We start from the raw sequence: 23,943 nt of genomic DNA, 5'->3' as shown, positions 1-23,943 counted from the left end.
AATGAGTCTCCAGTCATTTATGTCACGTAGCAGACAAGACCTGCTTTATGAGGTGCTACAAACCCATGGCAGGATTAGACAGATGGGTATACAGATAAGATTTACTTGAATCCCAGCCCATGTGGGGGTGAAGGGGAACGAGGCAGTTGATGTACTGGCTAAACAAGCACTTAGTAGTGGGCATGTTGTAGTTTCAATGAGCAAGGCAAAAAGCCTGATATGGACAGTGATGGTGCGGAGATGGCAGGAGCAGTGGAATAGAGATACTAAGGGAAGGCATTTATTTCAAGTACAGAGTTAAGTCGGGGAGGGGAATATGGCAGGAAGGGAAAGAAGAGAGGAGGCTATTTTTACAAAATTAAAGGTTGGACACAGCCAGTTTAATAAGTCTTAAATGTGATAGGAAAGCATCCAACAGGAAAGTGTGATTATTGCCAGGAAACAGAGACTGTGGAGCATGTATTGCTACAGTGTGGGCAGTATCAGCGGGTAAGAGAGAGGCTGAGATATAGTATGAGGGAAAAGGGGATACAGGTAATGAGTTTAAAAAGTATATTGAGTAGAACGTCATTAGATATAGTCTAAAATATTTTGTTATATTTTTTAAGAGCAACGGGGCTGGCAGGTAGGATTTAGTTTCTCCCTGTCTCTGGCCCATACTTCAGTACAGTAAGTGGTGGTAGTGCACCATCACGTTGGATGCTAACCGCTGATAAACCCCACAGAAGAAGAAGAAGAGTGCTACATCTTGATGGGTTCATGATGATTGTACGGAGATTGTGACAGCCGGTTAAATGGCGTCCCTTGAGAAGGCAAGAACAAGATGTATGTCAGGAGAAATGCAGTATTATCACAAGGAGACATATACTTGGAATACGGAGGAGCAATGGAGGGAAAAAGAGAGGCAGAGGAGGTCTAAGAGAGAGAGGGAGGAAGAGGTAGGTGGTAGGTGTGGTGAAGTTCTCTGAGCCCTAGGGTCAGGATAAAGATTAGTACATTTTTTATAATTTTTTTACCCATTTGTGGTTTCAGGGTGTGTGAAAACAGAGTTGGGTGCTGTGGAATCGGTAACCAGAAGTGGTCTTGTGATAATTGTTTGTGTTTCTGCTGGGCAGTGGGAGAAGGCTCTGTGTTAAACGAATGGGGGCAAGAAATGTGAATTGTTTTGCTCTCAAGAAAAGGCCGCCATTGAAAGGAGTGATTACTGAGGTAGCGGTAAATGTAAAAGTTGATCAACTGAAGGGGAAGATTCCCGGTGTTTGGGATGCTCGTCGTTTGGTGCAACGCAGACAGGGTGGCGTGAGTGGTGAAACGGAACAGTCATTGTCTGTTCTTTTGAGTTTTGATGTTGATTCTTTGCCCGACAAAGTGATGTTAGGATATATAAGGTATCCTGTATGAGCTTTTGTGCCGAATACATTACGTTGTTACAGGTGTCAAGCTTATGAGCATCTGACAGCAGTGTGTAGGAGGGAGGTTCCTTGGTGTGAGAAGTGTGCAGAAGGACATGAGACAAAGGAATGTGTAGCATTGGGGAAAGTAGTGGTATGTGTTAATTGTAGGGGTGCCATGGGGCTGGGGATCAGAAATGTCCCGTGCGAGAGAGGCAGGTTGTGGTTTCAAGGGTTAGAATAGTGCAGAAGTTGTCATATGCTGAGGCAGTGAAGAAAGTAGATAGATGGGTCAAGGGGGAGGGATCTGGAGAGGAGTGGTGTGAGTAGTAGAACTGTACCAGTACAGAGGGATAGGGCAACAAGTGATATATGTTTGAGTAAGATTGGATTTTTAGCATTTATAGCAATGGTTATCAACTGTACTGCTGTGAGGGAACGTAAGTCGCAGAAAATTGAGGTTGTGGTGGCAGCTGCAGAGAGGTATTTGGGTGTGCGAGACTTGACATCAGAAGAGTTACAGGGTGTGTTAAGTAATGGTGTCCCATCCTTTCAGGTTGTTGACCTGAGGGATGACTAAATAGCACTTGGAAAGTTCCTCGTCGTACACATCACGGACAAACTGAAATGGTCCACCCACATAGACAGTGAGGTGAAGAAGGTGCAACAGTGCCTCTTCAACCTCAGGAGGCTGAGGAAATGTAGCTTGTCACCTAAAACCCTCACAAACTTCTACAGATGAACAATTCAGAGCATCCTGTCGGCTGTATCTCCGCCTGGTACGGCAACTGCACCGCCCACAACTGCAGGGCTCTCCAGAGGGTGGTGCGGTCTGCACAACACATCACCGTAGGCGAACTACCTGCCCTCCAGGACACCTACAGCACCCAATGTCACAGGAAGGCAAAAAAGATCATCAAGGACAACAAACACCTGAGCCACTGCTTGTTCACCCCGCTACCATCCAGAAGGCGAGGTCACTACAGGTGGATCAAAGCTGGGACCAAAAGACTGAAAATAGCTTCTATCTCAAGGCCATCAGACTGTTAAACAGCCATCACTAACACAGAGAGGCTGCTGCCTACATACAGACTTGAAATCATTCGCCACTCTTAACAAATGGATCACTAGTCACTTTATTAATGCCACTTTAATAATGATGTTTACATATCTTGCACTATTCATCCAAGATGAATATACTGTATTTTATACTGTCTATTGCATCTCGTCTATGCCGGTCTGTCATGGCCCATCCATATATTTATATGTACATATTCTTATTCCATCCCTTTACTTAGATTTGTGTGTATTATGTAGTTGTTGTGAAATTGTTAGATTACTTGTTAAATATTGCTGCACTGTCGGAACTAGAAGCACAAGCATTTCGCTACACTCGCAATAACATCTGTTAACCATGTGTATGTGACAATAAGATTTGATTTGAATAGATTTAAATAGCGGAGCAGTATACGGGAGTTGTACTCCAGTCGAGTAGATGGCGGTAATGCAACATTTATTGGATGCCAAACGCCGTTAAACCTCATCAAAGAAGAAGTTGTGTAACGTTATGAACGACGAGGACTGACGGAGAAAGTAAAAACAAAGCGAAACTTACCATTTTTGGTAAAGCATGTCTGTAAAACATGCCATCAGCCGTGGGGTGGAGTTGGGACGGTCGGTTATCCAGCTAGGTCTCCTCAAACCTGCTGGTCGACTTGCAGCAAAGTTCCGAGGTGAGCGTCTTCGTGTAGGCCAACCAGCCCGCACCGTTCAGCCTCAGACTTTCCTGCCAGTTCGGTACCGATATTTCCGCATGTCGTTGAGGGGTCTTGCAGCACAGCTGCAGTCCGGTGGTTTCAGGAGGTTTGGGGGCAGCGGCTCGCCAAGAAACAGAGCAGTGTTTTTGGCTTTCGGTCTCGGTGTGGGGTTGATCGAACAACAGCTCGATGATGATCGAAGGAGTGCTGCGACATGCCAGGAAATCCAGGTAAACAACATAGCTGTTGACAACAAATTGATCTACAAGTGCTAGCTATCTACAATCTAAAATATTTTATTGATATGTTGAAAAAATGTATTTTTGTGAGTCGTCAGTTTTTATCTTTAGTCTGGACAGGAATATCACATTTAAATATTACATTTAGTCAAATAAAATAATAATTACATATCTAATAATAATTTAATAACGTTGTTAATAAAAATGTGTTATTTAATCTAAAAGGCCTACATTTCACATCTTTTCTAAAGGCTGTGTTTACCAAGAAGAAGTACTGCAGTCCTCTCAAGTGCTTCACCTCGGGCTACAAGCTGGAGGACTATGTTATTGGGAAGCAGATAGGAAAAGGCTCCAACGCTGCAGTGTATGAAGCTGCGGCACCATTCGCTGTGCCCAGGGACAGGGAGAGTGACCGGTGTTCCCTAAATGACCAGCTCAGTGAAGATGGAGAGGTGGCCACTGGGTCTCTGAGGAGCCCCTCCAGCTCCCTGGGCATCTATCCTCTAGCTGTCAAGATGATGTGGAACTTTGGGGTGGGTGTCTGTCAAGATAATGTCCTTTTCCCCCGAAGTGTGCACTTGTTCACTTTCCTTCATGGATTTAAAGTGAAAGAACTGGTATAAGAAATTTGGTGGAAACCGTCTAGCCCATTCTTACACCAATCTACACTACAGAAAAAATGACAGATTATTGGGGCACAGGCAGAGTGTTACTTTTTTATTTTTAAATATTACTGTTAGAATATAGGCTATGTTCAGCATGCAATTGGCATAGTACTAAGACTCTTCCCTGTTCCCCTGCAGGCTGGTTCATCAAGCGAGGCTATTCTGAGATCCATGTCCCAGGAGCTGGTCCCCGCAGGCCCTCTCGCCATGAAACAGGAACAAGAGGAACAGATTGCACTAAATGGGTTAGTATCAGCAGTCAGTCATAGCATCAACTTACTTTCAATAGACACAAAATAGCCCAACATATTTTGGAGTGTTTTGCCATGCATCAAAAGAGTGCATTGCAAGTTTTATTTCCATTGGTCTGTTTTGCAGGTATTTTGGGGAAGTGCCCAAGAGGGTTTCTGCCCACCCCAATGTGATCAGGGTGTTCCGGGCATTCACAGCGGACGTACCCCTTCTACCCGGTGCCCAGGAGGAGTACCCTGATGTCCTGCCAGCCAGACTCAACCCTGAGGGCCTGGGCAACAACCGTACTCTGTTCCTGGTCATGAAGAAGTAAGCATAATTCTCCCACATCGATCCTGTATCTCAGTGTCCCAGCCCCAGATTAACTTGTGTCATGGAACATTACACAATTAGTCATGCAATCCTGTGTTTTACTGCTTAAAGAATAGTCTCATGTTATATGCTAGTGTTTTTTCTAACCTGATACAAACTTGTCTTTGTGTGACTTGGCTAAGATCCGTTTAGGTGCGGCTGCAGCATGTGAGACATCCCGTGGGGTTTACTATCTGCAGGAAGTCAGCTGTGTGGAACCTTGCAGGAAGGAGCACATTATAATGTGAACTGTGACAGAACGCAGTTAAACGGTTGAGGCCTCGTGCTATCAACCTGGGGCTATCTTAATCTGCACAGACAAACCAATCGCCTTTTACACTGTTCCGACACTTCTGCTAAACTGCCACGTAGACAAGAGGTTGTACTTCTTCTATAAAAGCAGAAACCCGACTATTTTTAAGCTTTCAACTCTGAACCATTCTTGGTCATGGTTGATTGCTTCATTTTTGCTAATCTTATAATAATGTTGTTGTTACAGGAATCTACAGTCTCTCTCTTCCTATAAAAATTTCTGACAGTCAACTCTTGGACTAAAAAGCATTTGTTTTTTACCAGACCGGACCATTTTGTGTGCAGATTTATCCATCCCAGTAGTTATTTGTTCACCCAACCTAGTGCATACTGATCTTTCCTCGCCCTGTTTCCATAGTTACCCATTCACCCTGCGTCAGTACCTGGAGGTGAACGTGCCCAGTAGGAGAGAGGGCTCTCTGATGGTGCTGCAGCTGCTAGAGGGGGTCGACCACCTGTACAGACAGGGCATCGCTCACAGGGACCTTAAGTCAGACAACGTGCTCCTGGAGTTTGACTCAGGTCAGAGAGAGAGAGAGCAACAGGGCAAGCTCAGGCATGGTATCTTGAGTGTCATAAAACTTTGCCATGTTTTTTAAAAGTTAAATATGAAATTAATTTACAAAAGAAATGGTTAGAATTCTGTCTTGATGTTTTTTCTCTATCCAAATGCAAATGAAGATATTTACATGGCATGTGATACTAATTAATTCATTAATGCTTATCATATTAGTTTTAATCAAATAATCCTATTGCTATTTGGCATCTCTATTGTTCAGAGGGCTGCCCCCGCCTGATAATCACAGACTTCGGCTGCTGTTTGGCTCAGAGTGACTCTAGTCTCCAACTACCCTTTAACACTATGTGGGTGAACAGAGGAGGCAACTCCTGCCTGATGGCACCTGAGGTAAGCTCCTATCATCAGAGAAATAGAAAACAACAACCTTTTCAATCAAGATCCATGCAATCATTGTCTCTTGTGACAGACTGTTAACATAAATGGAAACATTTTTCTGACTTTGGGATTAAAATACAGCTCTATCTCTCTATAGGTTGTCACTGCAGTTCCTGGGCAGGGTGTGGTTATCAATTACAGCAAGGCAGATGCATGGGCTGTCGGGGCCATTTCTTATGAGATATTTGGCCAGGCCAACCCGTTCTATGGAGCAGGTGGACTGGAAAGCAGGAATTTCCAGGAGATCCAGCTCCCTGCCCTGCCTGCCTGTGTATCTGCTGACATGCAACTAGTCGTCAAGCTGCTTCTGCGTAGGAACCCCAATAAGGTACAGAGTCTAGTAAGGAATTTAATTAGATTATATGGCCATCACTTCGTTGAAGGGTATGTTAAAAATTATTTCCTAATTTCTCAGGGATTCTCAGAGAGTATTTGTGTGAGAAACAAGATGAACTTGTTCATTATGCAGTACTCCATTCACTACGTAAGGGCTTGGTGATTAGTATTGGAAGTCGTTATATACACTATCAGAGAATCCCATGCTCCTATTGTTGTTTATTTTGCAGCGCCCCAGTGCCAGAGTGGCTGCCAACATGCTGCATCTGAGCCTCTGGGGAAGGCGTGCCCTTGCCAATCAGGACAGCGCTGGCATGAAGAAGCTAGCTGATTGGCTGCTGTGCCAGTCTGCTGTGGTGCTCCTGAGGGGCTGCGGCCCCAGTGGGAGCTCGGTGGAGGCGGAGCTACAGAGGTGCTTCCTGTCTAACCTGGACCTGGAAGACCTCCGATTGGCTGTCAGCTTCCTCATGTACGGACGAGAACAGGGCAGAGCCAGCATCATGTCGCTTTAGGTCCTCAGTCTAACCCAGAGACATATATGTGTAACTCTGGTCTAACCTGTTGAGTTTGAATGTAGGTGAACATAGTGCCAGGGGTGGAAAATGGAATTTAAAAAAGTCACTGTGAATTTGTGGGAACCCACCAATATAAAATCGAAATAGTTTCTCTCTCCATTTCCACCCCTGTCTATAGAGCTTTCGGGAAACAAATATAAGCACTTTTTAATTCATGCTAAGACTCCATATGTTAGTGGGTTGAATTTTATTTAGGGAATTTTTGCACTTTGTCCAGTTTGGACCTGGTCAATGACATGCTTGAGGTTTACCCCTTTGTTTGGTTTGTGTATTTTCCAAATCATCACATCTTACCTGAGTTGCACCACTACGGTCTCATATAGACGATTCCATAGCCTCTATGAGCGTGTTTTTGACTAAGACCGTGAGGTAGTCAATGTATTTACTGTATGTCAAGGATGATATGATAAAGCATCTAAATATCTCCAGATGGTTATGTAGCAGAATATCAGTTCAGATTTAATAGCAAAACCAGATCACTGTATTTCACATTTTGAGTTAAAAGTCCTTTATTTAAATAAAATGAAAGTCCATGCATGTGAAAATTGATTCATGGGACATTTTAGAATATAGTCCTATAAAAATTACAGAATGAGTTTTGTTTCTGACAACAAACACTTTGTGAAGCTACGTTTTTAATTGTGAGGATGTTTTTAATAAACACTGGATGTAGTGTAAAAGACATATCCAAAGATTATAATAAAGTGTTAGTGTTTGAACTTGGTGTTTCCTTGAGTCCCTAGCGTTGATAGCAAAATAATAATGTATTTCATTATCTAGCAAAGATTGTACTGATAAATAAAATGCATTTCCCATCACCCCCTTTTATTGCCTAGAACGTATTTGCCTGTCAGAGAGATCTGACTGCACAGATCTACAATCATATGAACATGATGAAAGCATGGTCAAAACACTGGCCAATTGCCTGTCGAGTCAATCCATGTACTTAATAGATCTGTGGAACTGTAAACGCAACCCCAAAAAACATGCCCTGGAATCCAGAAGCTGAAATCAAAAGTCGTCAACCACTACGCTGTTATATCTATTGAAAGTATGCTGTCTCTTTTGAAAACGAGTCGAATTGACATTCGGGGAACGTTACGGCGGTCATGCATAAGAATTACCGATACTTTTTCGGAAGTTTCTGCAGTGTGCAACAAGACACTTGACAGGCGACGTCAATGTATCACCCCTACACGACTTTGCTCAGGAAAGCGCTACAATGTCCCTCCGAGCGCCGAATTTGTAGCGAGGGTCTCTGGAATTGCTACAATGGGCAAGTTACCTTACCAAGAGACCGCAGATGGACTTGATGCAGCATTTGTTGGTGTTCCAATCGATACTGGTACTTCCAACCGACCTGGGACAAGGTAGCCTACTTCTGCACTGCCTGATCTATGCAAATACTGTACTGTACAATACTGTACTCGTACGAGCATAGCAGGCTGTACTAATTTATTTGAAATCCATTATCACATTTGCAGTAGATGTGCATTTTTACCTAACAAATTGAGAGTCATATTTTTAAATTGTAGTATAATGTACACATTTAATTTATGAATTAATCTAGTGATTGTGCAGTTGAGAGCATGTGTCAAACTAATTCTGCTTGTTACAACCAATGTTATTTAAAAGTAGGACAATGCATGGTCCTTTACAGATTTGGCCCCCGTCAGATCAGAGCAGAGTCGGCCATGTTGAGGGCCTACAACAGTGGCACCCGTGCAGCCCCCTATGAGTCTCTGATGGTGGCTGATATTGGGGACGTCAACGTCAACGTGTATGACCTAAAGGACACCTGCAGACGAATCCGGGAGGCCTACCGTACAATCCTGGCCACGAGCTGTATCCCCCTTACTATGGGTGAGGAGGAGCACCCATTTCTACGCTATGCAATCTGAGATGTGAGGAAAGGGATTTTGGACATTATAGCAAATGCCTACTAACTACATTTCAGCAGTGATCGATATTCCTTTCAGATGTGCCTCAAAACAACACCTGCTTCTTCTTTCTCCTCGTCACACATTTGAATGATTAATATGGCTAACTTTGAATGATCAATCTTTGCCCTGCTTATGAACCTTCCTGACAATTATAGTACAAAGGTTACTGTTACAAAGTTTTGGCATGACACACTAACGTTAAGGTGTATGTTTAACTGGATAGGCTACATTTTATCCTGTCTTTTAACAGGTGGTGATCACACCATAGCATACCCTATTCTCCAAGCAGTTGCTGAGAAGTAAGTAGTGTATCAGTAGCCCTACATTTGGAAAATGCCAGAATAACTAGAATACTTTGAGGGCCAGTTTCCTGCACAGATTAAAGGACAGGTTTGCACATTTTTTTAAAATGTAGATGGCATGTTATAGAAGTGTTCACTTTTTTTGCGATTTCACTTGGTTCTGAGAAACTTACCCCACCATGGATAGACTTCCTCATGCTCGTTCTGCAGTATCGGTGTGCGAGCATGCAAGTGTTTTCTTGTCCCCCATTGTGCTGATAGAAAGTACGTCCATGCTCGCACACAAAAAAGTATCGTTCAAGTCCAACATCATGGAATGTAAATTGGCAGAAGTTCGCAATGACAGAATTTGTACAACATTTAAAGATCACTATACTGAGAGCATTTCAGTTTCTAAAAGGACCTATGTGGGTGTTTCTGGAGCCTTTGCTCATGTTTCATCACTGCCCCGATACTGCAGAATTAGCCTGAGGAAGTCTATCGCCGGTCGGGTCATTTTCTCAAAACCAAGTGAACTGGCAAAAAAAGTGTCTGTACACTTCAATAACATGCCATTTAAACATGTCATCCACATATATAAACATATGTGGATGACGGATCACCACCTCAAGCTGAACCTCGGCAAGACGGAGCTGCTCTTCCTCCCGGGGAAGGACTGCCCGTTCCATGATCTCGCCATCACGGTTGACAACTCCATTGTGTCCTCCTCCCAGAGTGCTAAGAACCTTGGCGTGATCCTGGACAACACCCTGTCGTTCTCAACTCACATCAAGGCGGTGACCCGTTCCTGTAGGTTCATGCTCTACAACATTCGCAGAGTACGACCCTGCCTCACACAGGAAGCAGCGCAGGTCCTAATCCAGGCACTTGTCATCTCCCGTCTGGACTACTGCAACTCGCTGTTGGCTGGGCTCCCTGCCTGTGCTATTAAACCCCTACAACTCATCCAGAACGCCGCAGCCCGTCTGGTGTTCAACCTTCCCAAGTTCTCTCACGTCACCCCGCTCCTCCGCTCTCTCCACTGGCTTCCAGTTGAAGCTCGCATCCGCTACAAGACCATGGTGCTTGCCTACGGAGCTGTGAGGGGAACGGCACCTCCGTACCTTCAGGCTCTGATCAGGCCCTACACCCAAACAAGGGCACTGCGTTCATCCACCTCTGGCCTGCTCGCCTCCCTACCTCTGAGGAAGTACAGTTCCCGCTCAGCCCAGTCAAAACTGTTCGCTGCTCTGGCACCCCAATGGTGGAACAAACTCCCTCACGACGCCAGGTCAGCGGAGTCAATCACCACCTTCCGGAGACACCTGAAACCCCACCTCTTTAAGGAATACCTAGGATAGGATAAAGTAATCCTTCTAACCCCCCCCTCCCCCTTAAAAGAGTTAGATGCACTATTGTAAAGTGGCTGTTCCACTGGATATCATAAGGTGAATGCACCAATTTGTAAGTCGCTCTGGATAAGAGCGTCTGCTAAATGACTTAAATGTAAATGACTTAAATGTAAATATCATTTTTTGATTTGGTTAAAAAAACGAACTTTCAATGGAGAATCTCTGTTCAGCTCAATTTTTGGTACAGGACTGGGCTGAATCGATCTTTGTGAAACAGTACATTTGTATCCCGTGTTTGTCAGACACGGCCCTGTGGGTCTTATCCATGTGGATGCTCATGCCGACACAAGTGATGTGGTCCTGGGGGAGAAGATTGGCCACGGGACACCCTTCAGGCGCTGTGTGGAGGAGGGCCTGCTAGACTGCAAGAGGGTCGTCCAGATAGGCCTGCGTGGTACAGGTTACTCACCTGATGCCTATGAGTGGAGCCGAGCCCAGGTACTCACATCACTGTGCGTAGAGGTTGTCCTCACCTAGGGCGACACAAACATTCACAAAAGTAAAAAATAGGTCAAATAATAAACATTATATATAATTAAAATATCTCTATGGCCCCGATTCCGACCTGAGTTAACTGCAGGTAAATGGAACGTTATTCCCTTTTTATGCACTTTGTTCTCTCTGTGTATTCTGCCCTTGAATTGAAGGCGTGGCGGAGATGTGTGTCTACAGATACGCTGTATTCTGATCTTGACTTAATTCCCTAATAATTCCACTACCAGTTCCAAGTGGAAAAAGCAATCTACTTACATTTTTTCCCGATAGATATAACCCTTCTCCATGCACTTTAATTTACAATTTCATAAGAGCTATTGATAAGTGCTAGGTAAATAAGTAATCTGTTTGGATAAGGGAATTGCAAATATAAATGACACTTGTTTTAGATATATTTTACCTTATAATCACTGGAGACAAATGTGAAACCAGTCATATGGCAGCAAACTGAGCATATCAACTTTCCCACAGTAAAGTTTATGAAATGCTGTGCCATTTTGCAGAATTTTAATTGTACAGCCTTTTAACTTGCAGGTATGTGCACTCTCAAATGTCTTAATTATAGGCTACCCCATTTCCTATTTCTATCATTTTAAATACCCCTATCAGTAGGCCTAATATCTCATATTCAACTGCGAAGTTCCCTTCAGTTGGTATATCCTACATTATCATTCCATTTAATTACATAGTTTTGTTTACCTTCATGTGTTTCCTCTGTAAACACCACATTGCTGAGGATTATAGAGTACCACAGTAATAGTCATAATACCCATAAAACCTAGTGGTCAAACAGGAAAATGGTTCCAATTGTTTTTCCACATGTGATTTTAGAAACACTTAAAATAAGGGCTGTGTTTCGGGTAGGCTTACCCTACCATGACATTTTGATAACTGTCTAAAACTCTCTAGGAAGGTGACAAGGTGACTTCTATCAATATATTCACCTGTATTTACCACCCCAAAATGAAACGCTAATTAGCTGCTATTGTGGCTATTATAAAACACTTTAAATGCCATGATGATCTGGACAAGACTGTTCAATCGAGTCAAAGTTAAGGATCTCTAATGTAAGCTAAATTTAGTAATTAATAAATTGGCTAAATTTCTTTAAATGGACAATTCTGTGAACTGTCTTGTGCAAGTTTTAAATTGACACAATACCTGTTAGCAAAGGTGTCGTGCAGGAGCTTGTCTTGTCTTGCATGACATCTACTTTGATGCTAATTAGCATTTTCGAATCTGAGAGTAAATAGAGCTGAATATATTGATAAAAAAGTCCCTTTATCCTAGAGAGATTTACATTGTTATCAAAATCTCACACCAGGTTAAGCCTACACGAAATACAGCCCTTATTTTAAGTGTTTCTAAAATCCCCTATGGAAATGGTGGAAAAACTATTGGAACCATTTCCCTGTTTGACCACTAGGTTCTATGGATATTATGACACCTCCACTGTGGGGCTCTATTAGTAACAGTTGATAATATAACAAATGAAAGACATATAGGATAATTAAATCGTTATGGAGCGGAGCGCAGACCGAGCCCTAACAGTTTGAACCTGATACATGGTGCAATACTTGGCTGTGTCATCACACAGTTCTATTGTTGTGCATGCAATAGACGAGGGTATAGCCTACTATTGTACACTATTCTCCCTATTGTATATACACTAATCTTCCAACATTACCATGGGTTAAAGAACTGAATGTGGCAATTTTCAGAATGAATCCAACCACTGTATTTTTGATTCATCAATATATTTCATGCGCAATATATTAAATGATTCAAACATACATTCCTAACCCAAAAATTTGCCTAAATAATCTATAAGATCAGAGTATTTTTTAAATCTACCAGTTGGTGTTGAAACGGAGATGAATATTTATTTATTTAGATGTCTTTCTTTCATTGATCCCTATTTTCTGAACCCGTTCTCTCAATGTGTTCTAGTCTGTTGACAAAATTCAAATGAAAGGTGCACCGTATTTAAAGGGATGGCTTAAGATAAATGTTCTGAAAACCCTATTGAATGAAAACCAAAAGAAAATTTGTTCGCCAGCAATTGGGAGGGTATTCAGCAGTTGAATTACATTTATTCAGCGCTCGCAAGGGAACCACGCCTGCAAAGCCCGTTATGCACAAGTCTGAATACCAACTACAGAAAAGTGTGTAGGAAAGGCATGCGTAGGAAAAACATAAATGTGTGTATGTGTTCTCTCTCTCGGTGTGTATGTGTTCTCTCTCTCGGTGTGTGTATGTGTTCTCTCTCTCTCTCGGTGTGTGTATGTGTTCTCTCTCTCGGTGTGTGTATGTGTTCTCTCTCTCGGTGTGTGTATGTTCTCTCTCTCTCTGTGTGTATGTGTTCTCTCTCTGTATGTTCTCTCTCTCTCTCGGTGTGTGTATGTTCTCTCTCTCTCTGTGTGTATGTGTTCTCTCTCTCGGTGTGTGTATGTTCTCTCTCTCTCTGTATGTTCTCTCTCTCTCTCTGTGTGTATGTGTTCTCTCTCTCGGTGTGTGTATGTGTTCTCTCTCTCTCTGTGTGTATGTGTTCTCTATCTCTCTGTGTGTATGTGTTCTCTCTCTCTCTGTGTGTATGTGTTCTCTCTCTCGGTGTGTGTATGTTCTCTCTCTCTCTCTCGGTGTGTGTGTGTTCTCTCTCTCTCGGTGTGTATGTGTTCTCTCTCTCGGTGTGTGTATGTTCTCTCTCTCTCTGTATGTTCTCTCTCTCGGTGTGTGTATGTTCTCTCTCTCTCTCGGTGTGTGTGTGTATGTTCTCTCTCTCTCTGTGTGTATGTGTTCTCTCTCTCGGTGTGTGTATGTTCTCTCTCTCTCTCGGTGTGTGTGTGTATGTTCTCTCTCTCTCGGTGTGTGTATGTTCTCTCTCTCTGTGTGTATGTTCTCTCTCTCTCTCGGTGTGTATGTGTTCTCTCTCTGTGTGTATGTGTTCTCTCTCTCTGTGTGTATGTTCTCTCTCTCTGTGTGTATGTGTTCTCTCTCTCGGTGTGTATGTGTTCTCTCTCTGTGTGTATGTGTTCTCTCTCTCGGTGTATGTGTTCTCTCTCTCGGTGTGTGTATGTGTTCTCTCTCTCGGTGTGTATGTGTTCTCTCTCTCGGTGTGTATGTGTTCTCTCTCTCGTGTGTGTATGTTCTCTCTCTCTCTCGGTGTGTGTGTGTATGTTCTCTCTCTCTCTGTGTGTATGTTCTCTCTCTCGGTGTGTGTGTGTTCTCTCTCTCGGTGTGTGTATGTTCTCTCTCTCGGTGTGTGTGTGTTCTCTCTCTCTCGGTGTGTGTGTGTATGTTCTCTCTCTCTCTCGGTGTGTATGTTCTCTCTCTCTCTGTGTGTATGTTCTCTCTCTCTCGGTGTGTGTGTGTTCTCTCTCTGTGTGTATGTGTTCTCTCTCTCGGTGTGTGTATGTTCTCTCTCTCTCGGTGTGTGTGTGTTCTCTCTCTGTGTGTATGTGTTCTCTCTCTCGGTGTGTGTATGTTCTCTCTCTCTCTGTGTGTATGTGTTCTCTCTCTGTGTGTATGTGTTCTCTCTCTCGGTGTGTGTATGTTCTCTCTCTCTCTCGGTGTGTGTGTGTTCTCTCTCGGTGTGTGTATGTGTTCTCTCTCTCTCGGTGTGTGTGTGTTCTCTCTCTCTCGGTGTGTGTGTGTTCTCTCTCTGTGTGTATGTGTTCTCTCTCTCGGTGTGTGTATGTTCTCTCTCTCTCGGTGTGTGTGTGTTCTCTCTCTGTGTGTATGTGTTCTCTCTCTCTCTCGGTGTGTGTATGTTCTCTCTCTCTCGGTGTGTGTGTGTTCTCTCTCTCTCGGTGTGTGTGTGTTCTCTCTCTGTGTGTATGTGTTCTCTCTCTCGGTGTGTGTATGTTCTCTCTCTCTCGGTGTGTGTGTGTATGTTCTCTCTCTCGGTGTGTGTATGTTCTCTCTCTCTCGGTGTGTGTATGTTCTCTCTCTCTCGGTGTGTGTGTGTTCTCTCTCTGTGTGTATGTGTTCTCTCTCTCTCGGTGTGTGTGTGTGTTCTCTCTCTCTCTGTGTGTATGTTCTCTCTCTCTCGGTGTGTGTGTGTTCTCTCTCTCTCTGTGTGTATGTTCTCTCTCTCTCTGTGTGTGTATGTTCTCTCTCTCTCGGTGTGTGTATGTTCTCTCTCTCTCGGTGTGTATGTGTTCTCTCTCGGTGTGTGTATGTGTTCTCTCTCGGTGTGTGTGTGTATGTTCTCTCTCTCTCGGTGTGTGTATGTTCTCTCTCGGTGTGTGTGTGTATGTTCTCTCTCTCTCGGTGTGTGTATGTTCTCTCTCTCTCGGTGTGTGTGTGTGTGTTCTCTCTCTCTCGGTGTGTGTATGTGTTCTCTCTCTCGGTGTGTATGTGTTCTCTCTCGGTGTGTGTATGTTCTCTCTCTCGGTGTGTGTATGTTCTCTCTCTCTCTCGGTGTGTGTGTGTTCTCTCTCTCGGTGTGTGTATGTTCTCTCTCTCGGTGTGTGTGTGTTCTCTCTCTCGGTGTGTGTATGTTCTCTCTCTCGGTGTGTGTATGTTCTCTCTCTCGGTGTGTGTATGTTCTCTCTCTCGGTGTGTGTATGTTCTCTCTCTCGGTGTGTGTATGTGTTCTCTCTCTCGGTGTGTGTATGTTCTCTCTCTCTCGGTGTGTGTATGTTCTCTCTCTCTCGGTGTGTATGTTCTCTCTCTCTCGGTGTGTGTGCGCGTGTGCTCTGTAGGGATTCCGTGTGGTTCAAGTGGAGGAGTGTTGGTTCAAGTCCCTGGCTCCTCTCATGGCTGCGGTTAGGACTCAGATGGGGAAGGGTCCAGTTTACCTCAGCTTTGATATCGATGCTTTAGACCCAGCCTTCGCCCCTGGAACAGGCACACCAGAGATTGCAGGCCTCACATCCATACAAGTAAGGAAATACCTGACTTTGTTTTAGTGGTTTTACAGACATTTGGTAGAATATTTAGTTGTTACTGTGTTATAATACAGATTTGAGATGGAGGCAGCTGCTGACACAGAGGGTGGTGTTATGTTTTCCTTTTTGTGTGTGTGTATGAAACCCAGGGACTAGAAATCATCCGGGGCTGCCATGGCCTAAACCTGGTGGGGTGTGATTTAGTGGAGGTGTCTCCACCCTATGACACCACAGGTACTGTACTTATCATGACTCTGTGTCACATTGAATAATCTGTTTTACTTTGAGTAAAATTTCAAACACAAAAAAAATTGTTTTTGCAGGCAATACAGCACTGACTGCCGCCAACTTGCTCTTTGAAATGATGTGTGTCCTTCCAAAGACAAAATATTATGACTAATTATGTGATGAGGATATGCACATACTTAATCGAAAGAATAGCACTTTTACTGAACGGATTCAATATGTAATCAGAAGTTAATCACCGGTGTGACCATATCACACCAAACAAGGACTGGTAAAGCAGAAAAATAGAATGTCTAACATATGAACATAAAGCATTTATTACACACAGCAAGAGGATATGCACTGTAGCAGAACCTTTGAGAAGAACCTCTGCAAATCAGATACATTTATTTAGTCAACATTGTACCAGGGTTATTAGTATAGTGATTTTGTAACAACATGTTTATAATCAAATAAAACAACAGTATTGATGAATGATATGACCATGTTATTATAAAATGCATGTAAAAAGTCATTTTATATATTATAGTATGATGTTAATATATGTACAGATAACATGGTAGAAGGTAAACTATGTACAGATAACATGGTAGAAGGTAGACTATGTACAAATAACATGGTAGAATATGTAGATAACATGGTAGAAGGTAGACTATGTACAGATAACATGGTAGAATGTGTAGATAACATGGTAGAAGGTAGAATATGTACAGATAACATGGTAGAATGTGTAGATAACATGGTAGAAGGTAGAATATGTACAGATAACATGGTAGAATGTGTAGATAACATGGTAGAATGTGTAGATAACATGGTAGAATGTGTAGATAACATGGTAGAAGGTAGAATATGTACAGATAACATGGTAGAATGTGTAGATAACATGGTAGAATGTGTAGATAACATGGTAGAAGGTAGACTATGTACAGATAACATAGAAGGTAGACTATGTACAGCATTTACATTTCCCAAATATAACTACATTATTGTCATGACGACAATATCAGAGTTTAATGCTTATAAATTGGGTTAAGCACAGTTAAGTTTTTTAATTTGCATTTGCTCTGCCCTGATCTATTCCAAAATATGTCACATGAAATGTTGTCCAACATACACTATATCATTGCTACATACACTTTAGTCATTTAGCAGACGCCCTTATCCAGAGCGACTTACAGTAGTGATTGCATACATTTTTCGTAGTGGTTCCCAATGGGAATCGAACCCACAACCCTGGCGTTGCAAGCGCCATGCTTTACCAACTGAGCCCACTGAAGCCACTGGCTATGTGATGTAAAAAATTGAATAAAAAGTAAAATAGACTAATGTAAAAAGCTTGCAATTGGTCATGTAACAAAAAGCACAATAATAATGTTGTGTAGATTTTTCAATAATAGCCTATGTCGACATGAAGAAGGATAAACATGAAATATTAGCTGCCAGGGGAAATGGAAGGCATTGTAGTTCCATTATATATTGCACAATAATAAGCCTTAAGTTCAGGAAACGATCAAAATGGTGAACAAAATAGATCTAGTAGACATGCATCTCTATTCACAGAACTGACCAATCACCATTGAGACAGTGAAGCTAATATCAGAGCACAGTCTGATAGATTACATACATGAATAGCATGGATGATGGTTTTAAAAAGGCAGGAGTCTACTTATGACCACAGTGATTAAGTTAGCTCATCTAGAGGTTGTAACAGCAGCAGATATTATAACTAAGTAACTACTATGACAGCATGCAGAGGAAGGGATCCCAAAAGGAAAGTGATCTAGGAATTGTTCAACGGTTGTTGCTTTTAGATCCACTATATTCTGTACCCTCCCACTATCGATCCTACTTTAAAGTACTTCTGTAAGAAATAAATATCTGAAGTGCAAAACAGACAGCTGTAGCTAACTCCAGCAGAACATGAGATGGCAGATGAATGTAGTCCAGTTGTCTCAATGAGTCAAGCCAACCTCACTATTGAAAGTAATTTCTTCAAACTATGTCCCAGTGCATGCACTCAAAACATACATTAGCCTCCCCCCTGAATACATTGCCATGAGGACACCTTGGAATCTTGGCTTTTAGACACAGATAGCTTTGGTATGTGTCCATTTAGGCCTGAATCCTGACTTTGCATGTAATTCATTTCAAACCTCACAAAGGTTTTCCCGGTAAGTCAGGATGTTCGGTAGGAGTCCTGTTATCTTCCCCCCTATTTGGGGGCGGTGATCTTCTCCAGGCCAGGCCAGGCAGGGATGTAGTACCTGGGAAGGGTTCCCTCCATCAGCCTCTCCATCCACAGCCCCAGGCGGTCCAGTTTGTGGTGGATCTGCAGTGTGGCCGTGGAGCGGGACCTGGGCATAGACCTGCGTGGTGGGTGGTCCTCTCTGGACCCAGACCTTCTCCCTCCCCCAGTGGCGCCCCCGGGTCCTTCCTCCCCAGTGTAGACAGGCCTGAAGAGGCAGAGGTACTTCTTATGGCCGTTGAGTGCCAGGATGTAGCCCGTGTAGTCTATCTTGTGGCGGGCACCATCGTCCTCGTCAGTGTCTATCTGCATGGCATCCTGGGCGAACTCCAGCAGCGTCTCCATCCATGCACTGTGCTTGTCCACGTTCAAGAAGGAAAAGTGCAGCGTCAGGCTCCTAGGGGCAAAAAGAAAGGATATGATATGTTGGTTATAAATATGTTACTGCTGGATTCTGTCAACCCCCCAAAGAGGCAGCTTTCCATAACACTCACATATGAATACTCATGTTATAAGTACAATGCTATGTATCACTATATACACCATTACAAAGAGGGTAGTTTGGGTCCTGGATGCTGATTGGCTGAAACAGCATTTCAGCCATGTGTCTATCAGACAATATACCGTGTATGGCCCAAAAATACTTGTTTACTGTTCTATTTATGTTAGTAAACTGTTTATAATAGACCACGGTTAAGGGCTGTATCCAGGCACTCCGCTTCGTGTCGTGCTTAAAAACACCCCTAAATGGTGCTGCATGGTCAATCCGACGTCTGCAGTGGCCATACAGCATTTACTGCAATACTGCCTCTGCAGAAGTCAGGATATTCATACTTCTTGCGCTTCGCAGAGCTATTGTGAAGGAAGTTGTCAAGGAAGTGAGTTTGTGTTTATACAGGACCTCCCGCCCACACCTACTGTCAACCAATTATGTCAATGCGGAGCTATACGGTGCCCTCCAAACACCAGACCATGTGGGATCATGCGCTCACCCAGTGAAAGAGTAGACCTCTTTGGCAAACTTGCTGAGCAGGACGTTCTTGGAGGCGTCAGTGAGCACCAGCACCACGTTCATATGGCCTGGTCTCAGCTTCACCAGGTTACTGGTGTACGTGATGTCTGTCAGCTCCGTCACCTCCACAAAGTTCTTCTTCGGTGGGCGACTATAAATTACAAAAACATGATAAGCATAGAACCACTTAATTGTATTTTTGCATTGACATCACTGAAAAGATAACTACAATCCCTAAAATATGTCAGAGCTAAAAATATATATATATATTTCAGTCACTGCTTGAATCTTTTCACTGAAGCTTAAAATGTCTTGCCTTGAGGTACTGCTGCTACCCGGTGATCCATTTTCTGCCTTAGCTCCGTCTTTTGCCTTCGGTTTGGATTTGCCGTCTTCACTAGAGTCACTGAAATCACACAAAGCAGAAAGATAAGTCTGAACAAGCAGTTTCCCCCAAGGTAATACGTTTGAGTGGCAGAATCACTGGTTCTACATCTTACCTGAAAGCCTGAACCACCACAGTTCCAAACAGGATGAATAAGGCCGAGAATATCAACGACAGGAGGGGCATCATCTCACGCCTGCAGAAACATGTTACAGATATATCTAAATACAAGGGGGCTAGTGACAAACTGTGTTAACACTAATCTTGATTATAACACTCATAAGCAGTTCTTGACTAAAACATCAAGCAAACAACTGAAGAACTATCATTATTTGAAAGATCTGTTGAATTGGCATGGGCCATTTTATTATGTCCACATCTCCATATGTTGTTACCTAACATCGAGAATAAGAGTTAACTTACCAATTATTGTGAAGAATATCATCAATGATTTCAGTGAGGTAATCATAAGCTGTATAGATCCATCGAATGAGAAACATCTGGAATTTAAAACAACATATTTACTGCCTAGTCGTTAACTGATGAACAACACACTTACATGATTGTACTGCATTACCCATCATAAAAATGAAGAAAAAAACATCGCCGGTTTGGAATCCTACAAAAGAACATTCCAACAAGAATCTTATTTCTGGATACAGTACTAATTACCACATCATTATCCTTGCTCTTCAGAGATGATAAAGTAGGGCAGCCTTGTTCTTTTACATACAGTACTTTTCAGTAGTGAGGAACTCAACCCACAGAGGCAAACTCATTGTTGAGCTCCGGCAGCATTGCGTCTTGGTTGAGGATGGAGGGGTCTTTCTGTAGCCTCTGCAGCTCATCCAAGAGACGTTGTTTATTCTTATCGGTTCCATTCCAACCACCCGCCACCTCCTTGTACAGGACCTTTCCTGCCGCGTTACGACGCTCCAAGATGAACACCTGCGGAGCGAGCACATGCAGGCACACAAACACACTTCCACATGAGCTTATAGTATTGGGGAAAGGTGATTTTACATTTTTATAAAGTATAATAGAGAGAGGTGTGTGCGTGTATGTGGCTCATTATACAGACACTTCTACCAGAAGTTCTCAAAAAATCCAAGGAGAGCACATTAACAAAGTTCATGTTCAATATGGCATAAACGTACCTGTGGTGGCTGTGTACTGTCCTTGGTCTTCAGCAGAGTATCACACAGTGGTTGTTGCAGTCTTTGGTAGACATAGGCAAATCTCACCACCTCCTGAGTGTTGGTGTAGGCAAATGAGAGGAAGGCCTGGTTTCCTATGGTATAGGACTCCTCATCACCAGTGATCAGCAGGACACAGTACCTGAAAGGCAGATGTTTGGGGACATTAGTGTTTGTTCTGCAGCACTAAAACCTTTAGAGTGTGCTGCATTTTCTACAGTGCCGCATGACAAGTAAATGTGTATACCTCAATTATAGAAGTAAAATAATCAATCATGTCACCTGGCTGTGCAGAAATTGTATGTTCACAAATGAATTGTAAGTTCACAAAAGGCATCAGTATCTTACTTTCTGCGTCGGTGGAACTGCTTCACAGGACAAAGCTCATCAAAGAGTTTCTGGTTCACCAGTCGAGGGACGAGGAGAAACTTGTTGTTCAATATGAATTCATCAATGACTTGTTTTTTCATTCCTTTAGCCTAGAAGAGGAGAACAACAACATGGAGATATTAATAAAATGCCTTGTATCTAATCAGCTAAATTAACAATTGTCACCTCAACAAAAACAGCATCTCTAAATATAATCAATAAACATCAGTAATACAGATACTACTCGGGTATTCAAATGCTATTTAACTATTCAATTAAACTGTCTGGTGGAAAAGTAGTCAAATCTAGTTAACTGTCTAGTAACTACCTGTATAATGTCTGCAGGCTTGTCTATACTCTCCTTAAAGACCAGCATGGTGGGGGCGTAGGTGTTAATGTTGAACTGTTTCAGTAGGTTGGCAGTATCTGAGAGACCCTGGTCCACGTACCCAAACTGAACATAATCCTTATAGGCGAACGCAGTCAACTACGGAAGATGAGAAAAAAACCTGTAAGCAAGTATTAGAAAGCAGTTGTCGATGACCTATGTTCCAGGAGGAAGTCAATAAGTGATAGTCAGACCAGCTCTCTCAGAGGTAGTTTAAACTGATGCCAGACTGACTAGTCTAGACAATGGATTACCTTGTACAAGAGTGGGACTACAGGCACTTGGTCAAACAGAAGCACGTGCGGCTTGTTCTGCTCATGCCAGCTGTTCAGGAATTGAAGGTCATTCCTGTCTGTAACCTGAAACATACACACACAAAAAAAGATTTGTGAATTTGCGAAATCATGTTGTTTGTTGCTGCTGTTGTTATTTACCTTCTCAACCAGTCTCTGAGGGAGCAGGTCCTCCACAAACTGCCTCAGGTGCTCCTTCACCACAGCGTAGTGGAAGAAGGTCACTTTCCCGTTGATGACACCGAGTATGGACGGGGTGCGGTGAGCACCGAGGTGATTGGCCAGACGTCTCTCATAACCAACGTCCACCACACCAATCCCCACACCTAACACATACCACACATAATCAGCCATACAAAGACTCACTATGGTTATTGTACCTACTTTAGTTGAATGCACTGAATGTATGTTGCTCTGGATAATAGTGTCTGCTAAAGTCGTTGAGTAACTTTAATTTGTGTCATTTCCTACCCAAGGCCTCTAGCTCCAGCACAACCTCTTTCCAGACTGGCTCAATGTGGATACAGCTGAAGCACCAGTCGGAGGTGATTTTGATCAGGTACGGTCTTTTGAAGCTGTCAGGCACCACGTCATTCACATACTGGTTGAAGTGCAGAGCGTACTTGCTATCAGCAAACTCCTGGCTGCCCTTGTTGCTGAAGGGGAAGTGGAAGAAGGACTCGTCGAAGTAGAATTGGTCGTGACCATGACCGTAGTGACCATGACCATACGGCTGGGTGTCATCAGTCTGTCCATACCGGTCATATTTGGCCCGTTTCTCCTCGTTGGATAAGATCTTAAAGAGTTTGGGTAGAAAGCACATGGATATTGTTACCAGAGGGTGGAGCATTCCCTTCTGAATAATGCATTTCAAATCAAATTTCATTTGTCACATGCGCCGAAAACCGTGAAATGCTTACTTACAAGCCCTTAACCAACAATGCATTTTTAAGAAAATTAAGAAAAGATTTAAGAAAAGATTTACTAAATAAACGAATGTAAAAAGAAAGTAACAATAGGCTGCTGAAGTTTTGATGCTGGTGAAAATTTGATACACTCTTACCTCATAAGATTTGGTAATCTTGATGAACATATCTTCAGCGCCTTCATTTTTGTTTTTATCAGGATGCCTTACAGAAATAAAGGAAGGACAATGCATCAATGGGCCATTCATTTTTGTCAACAGTCAATAGTCTAGTTCTAAATATATCCACTGAGTTCTGACACCCAGAATAAAAAGAGTAAGTCATGTTCTTACCATTCCCTAGCTAGGCGCTTGTACACTTTCTTGATTTCAGTTTGGCTTGCACTTTTGGTCACTCCAAGAATATTGTATGGGTCTACTTCATTGGCTGTCTCCACTAAGCCAACCAGAAGAAGCAGACAGACAACCACTATACCAGGAAATGTCAAACACATCCTTGTTCTTCTTGCCATGTTCTCTGTCGGGAAAGCAACAACAGTCAGGGTAAACACATATGTCTGACGGGATGTGTAGGTAAATGAATCTGCATTGGTAAAGGAAAGATTTGAAACATATACAGATCCAACTAGATAACCGTCTAAACACAGCCGTTAGTAGGCAATACCATTATAATTGCCACATGTAAGTTACAAAACAGAACAAATGCATTAAATTGCCATTGACTTGAATTCACCACCTTGCCTTGCAATCAATTTAGAATAGATGAATAGCTAACCTAGCTACTTAGCTATCCAGATTAGCTTGTTGAACACCATGCACGCACCTCAAGAATCTGTCTGGATCAACTGTTCTTCTGCCACATTCCTCAACATTGTCACTGTTTATCTGCAAAATGAAAGCATGGACAATGTGTAATTTGTAGCATCATCTGAGCTCTCCAATGTTATCTCTCTCCTTAAATGATAACCTGCTGGGACTGCATCCAGTGAGTGCGAATGGGGGACCAGAGACACCAAAGGCATTGTGGG

At 42.9% G+C, this 23,943-nt stretch overlaps 3 protein-coding genes across 5 annotated transcripts; 2 read left to right on the top strand and 1 right to left on the bottom strand.

Annotated features, from left to right (window-relative positions):
• Nucleotides 1-2,876: 2,876 nt before the first annotated feature.
• pink1 (PTEN induced kinase 1) lies at nt 2,877-7,552 on the top strand. The gene is made up of 8 exons (XM_071372654.1): nt 2,877-3,378; nt 3,639-3,920; nt 4,191-4,297; nt 4,431-4,613; nt 5,326-5,489; nt 5,747-5,874; nt 6,020-6,250; nt 6,489-7,552. Exons 1-8 carry the CDS (start codon nt 3,022-3,024, stop codon nt 6,768-6,770), a joined length of 1,734 nt encoding a protein of 577 aa, XP_071228755.1. The 5' UTR covers nt 2,877-3,021; the 3' UTR covers nt 6,771-7,552.
• A 98-nt stretch (nt 7,553-7,650) lies between these two features.
• agmat (agmatinase (putative)) lies at nt 7,651-16,576 on the top strand. Its single transcript, XM_071372658.1, has 7 exons — nt 7,651-8,203; nt 8,494-8,696; nt 9,027-9,075; nt 10,712-10,907; nt 15,671-15,850; nt 16,006-16,090; nt 16,180-16,576. The coding sequence occupies exons 1-7, from the start codon at nt 7,887-7,889 to the stop codon at nt 16,254-16,256; spliced, it is 1,107 nt and encodes a 368-aa protein (XP_071228759.1). The 5' UTR covers nt 7,651-7,886; the 3' UTR covers nt 16,257-16,576.
• Nucleotides 16,397-23,927, bottom strand: LOC139557612 (dnaJ homolog subfamily C member 16-like). Of its 3 annotated transcripts, XM_071372653.1 has the most exons (15): nt 23,739-23,927; nt 23,249-23,432; nt 23,054-23,120; nt 22,462-22,786; nt 22,132-22,316; nt 21,952-22,056; nt 21,638-21,796; nt 21,289-21,419; nt 20,902-21,082; nt 20,510-20,692; nt 20,168-20,244; nt 19,860-19,940; nt 19,676-19,765; nt 19,340-19,510; nt 16,397-18,744 (listed from the first exon to the last, which is right to left on the bottom strand). In XM_071372653.1, the coding sequence occupies exons 2-15, from the start codon at nt 23,425-23,427 to the stop codon at nt 18,315-18,317; spliced, it is 2,364 nt and encodes a 787-aa protein (XP_071228754.1). In that variant the 5' UTR covers nt 23,428-23,432; nt 23,739-23,927; the 3' UTR covers nt 16,397-18,314. The 3 variants fall into 3 exon arrangements, with proteins under 3 accessions (XP_071228754.1, XP_071228753.1, XP_071228752.1); XM_071372652.1 differs by having other exon boundaries at nt 21,952-22,316; nt 23,691-23,927; XM_071372651.1 differs by having other exon boundaries at nt 21,952-22,316.
• Nucleotides 23,928-23,943: the final 16 nt, after the last annotated feature.

This window comes from Salvelinus alpinus, chromosome 28 (assembly GCF_045679555.1).
Source record: "Salvelinus alpinus chromosome 28, SLU_Salpinus.1, whole genome shotgun sequence".
NCBI lineage: Eukaryota > Metazoa > Chordata > Actinopteri > Salmoniformes > Salmonidae > Salvelinus > Salvelinus alpinus.
The sequence above is the reverse complement of the archived record's forward strand: the minus strand, read 5'-3'. Positions and strand labels throughout refer to the sequence as shown.

What these genes read in the sequence shown, in the direction of transcription:
- pink1 (XM_071372654.1), top strand. Translation starts at nt 3,022, where the DNA reads ATGTCTGTAAAACATGCCATCAGCCGTGGGGTGGAGTTGGGACGGTCG. An exon ending in CGACATGCCAGGAAATCCAG is followed by an intron (nt 3,379 to 3,638) that starts GTAAACAACATA and finishes TCTTTTCTAAAG; the next exon opens with GCTGTGTTTACCAAGAAGAA. An exon ending in CCTGCCTGATGGCACCTGAG is followed by an intron (nt 5,875 to 6,019) that starts GTAAGCTCCTAT and finishes ATCTCTCTATAG; the next exon opens with GTTGTCACTGCAGTTCCTGG.
- agmat (XM_071372658.1), top strand. Translation starts at nt 7,887, where the DNA reads ATGCTGTCTCTTTTGAAAACGAGTCGAATTGACATTCGGGGAACGTTA. An exon ending in TCCAACCGACCTGGGACAAG is followed by an intron (nt 8,204 to 8,493) that starts GTAGCCTACTTC and finishes GGTCCTTTACAG; the next exon opens with ATTTGGCCCCCGTCAGATCA. An exon ending in CAGGCCTCACATCCATACAA is followed by an intron (nt 15,851 to 16,005) that starts GTAAGGAAATAC and finishes TATGAAACCCAG; the next exon opens with GGACTAGAAATCATCCGGGG.
- LOC139557612 (XM_071372652.1), bottom strand. Translation starts at nt 23,427, where the DNA reads ATGGCAAGAAGAACAAGGATGTGTTTGACATTTCCTGGTATAGTGGTT. An exon ending in AAGCGCCTAGCTAGGGAATG is followed by an intron (nt 23,121 to 23,248) that starts GTAAGAACATGA and finishes TATTTCTGTAAG; the next exon opens with GCATCCTGATAAAAACAAAA. An exon ending in AGATTACCAAATCTTATGAG is followed by an intron (nt 22,787 to 23,053) that starts GTAAGAGTGTAT and finishes AAACTCTTTAAG; the next exon opens with ATCTTATCCAACGAGGAGAA.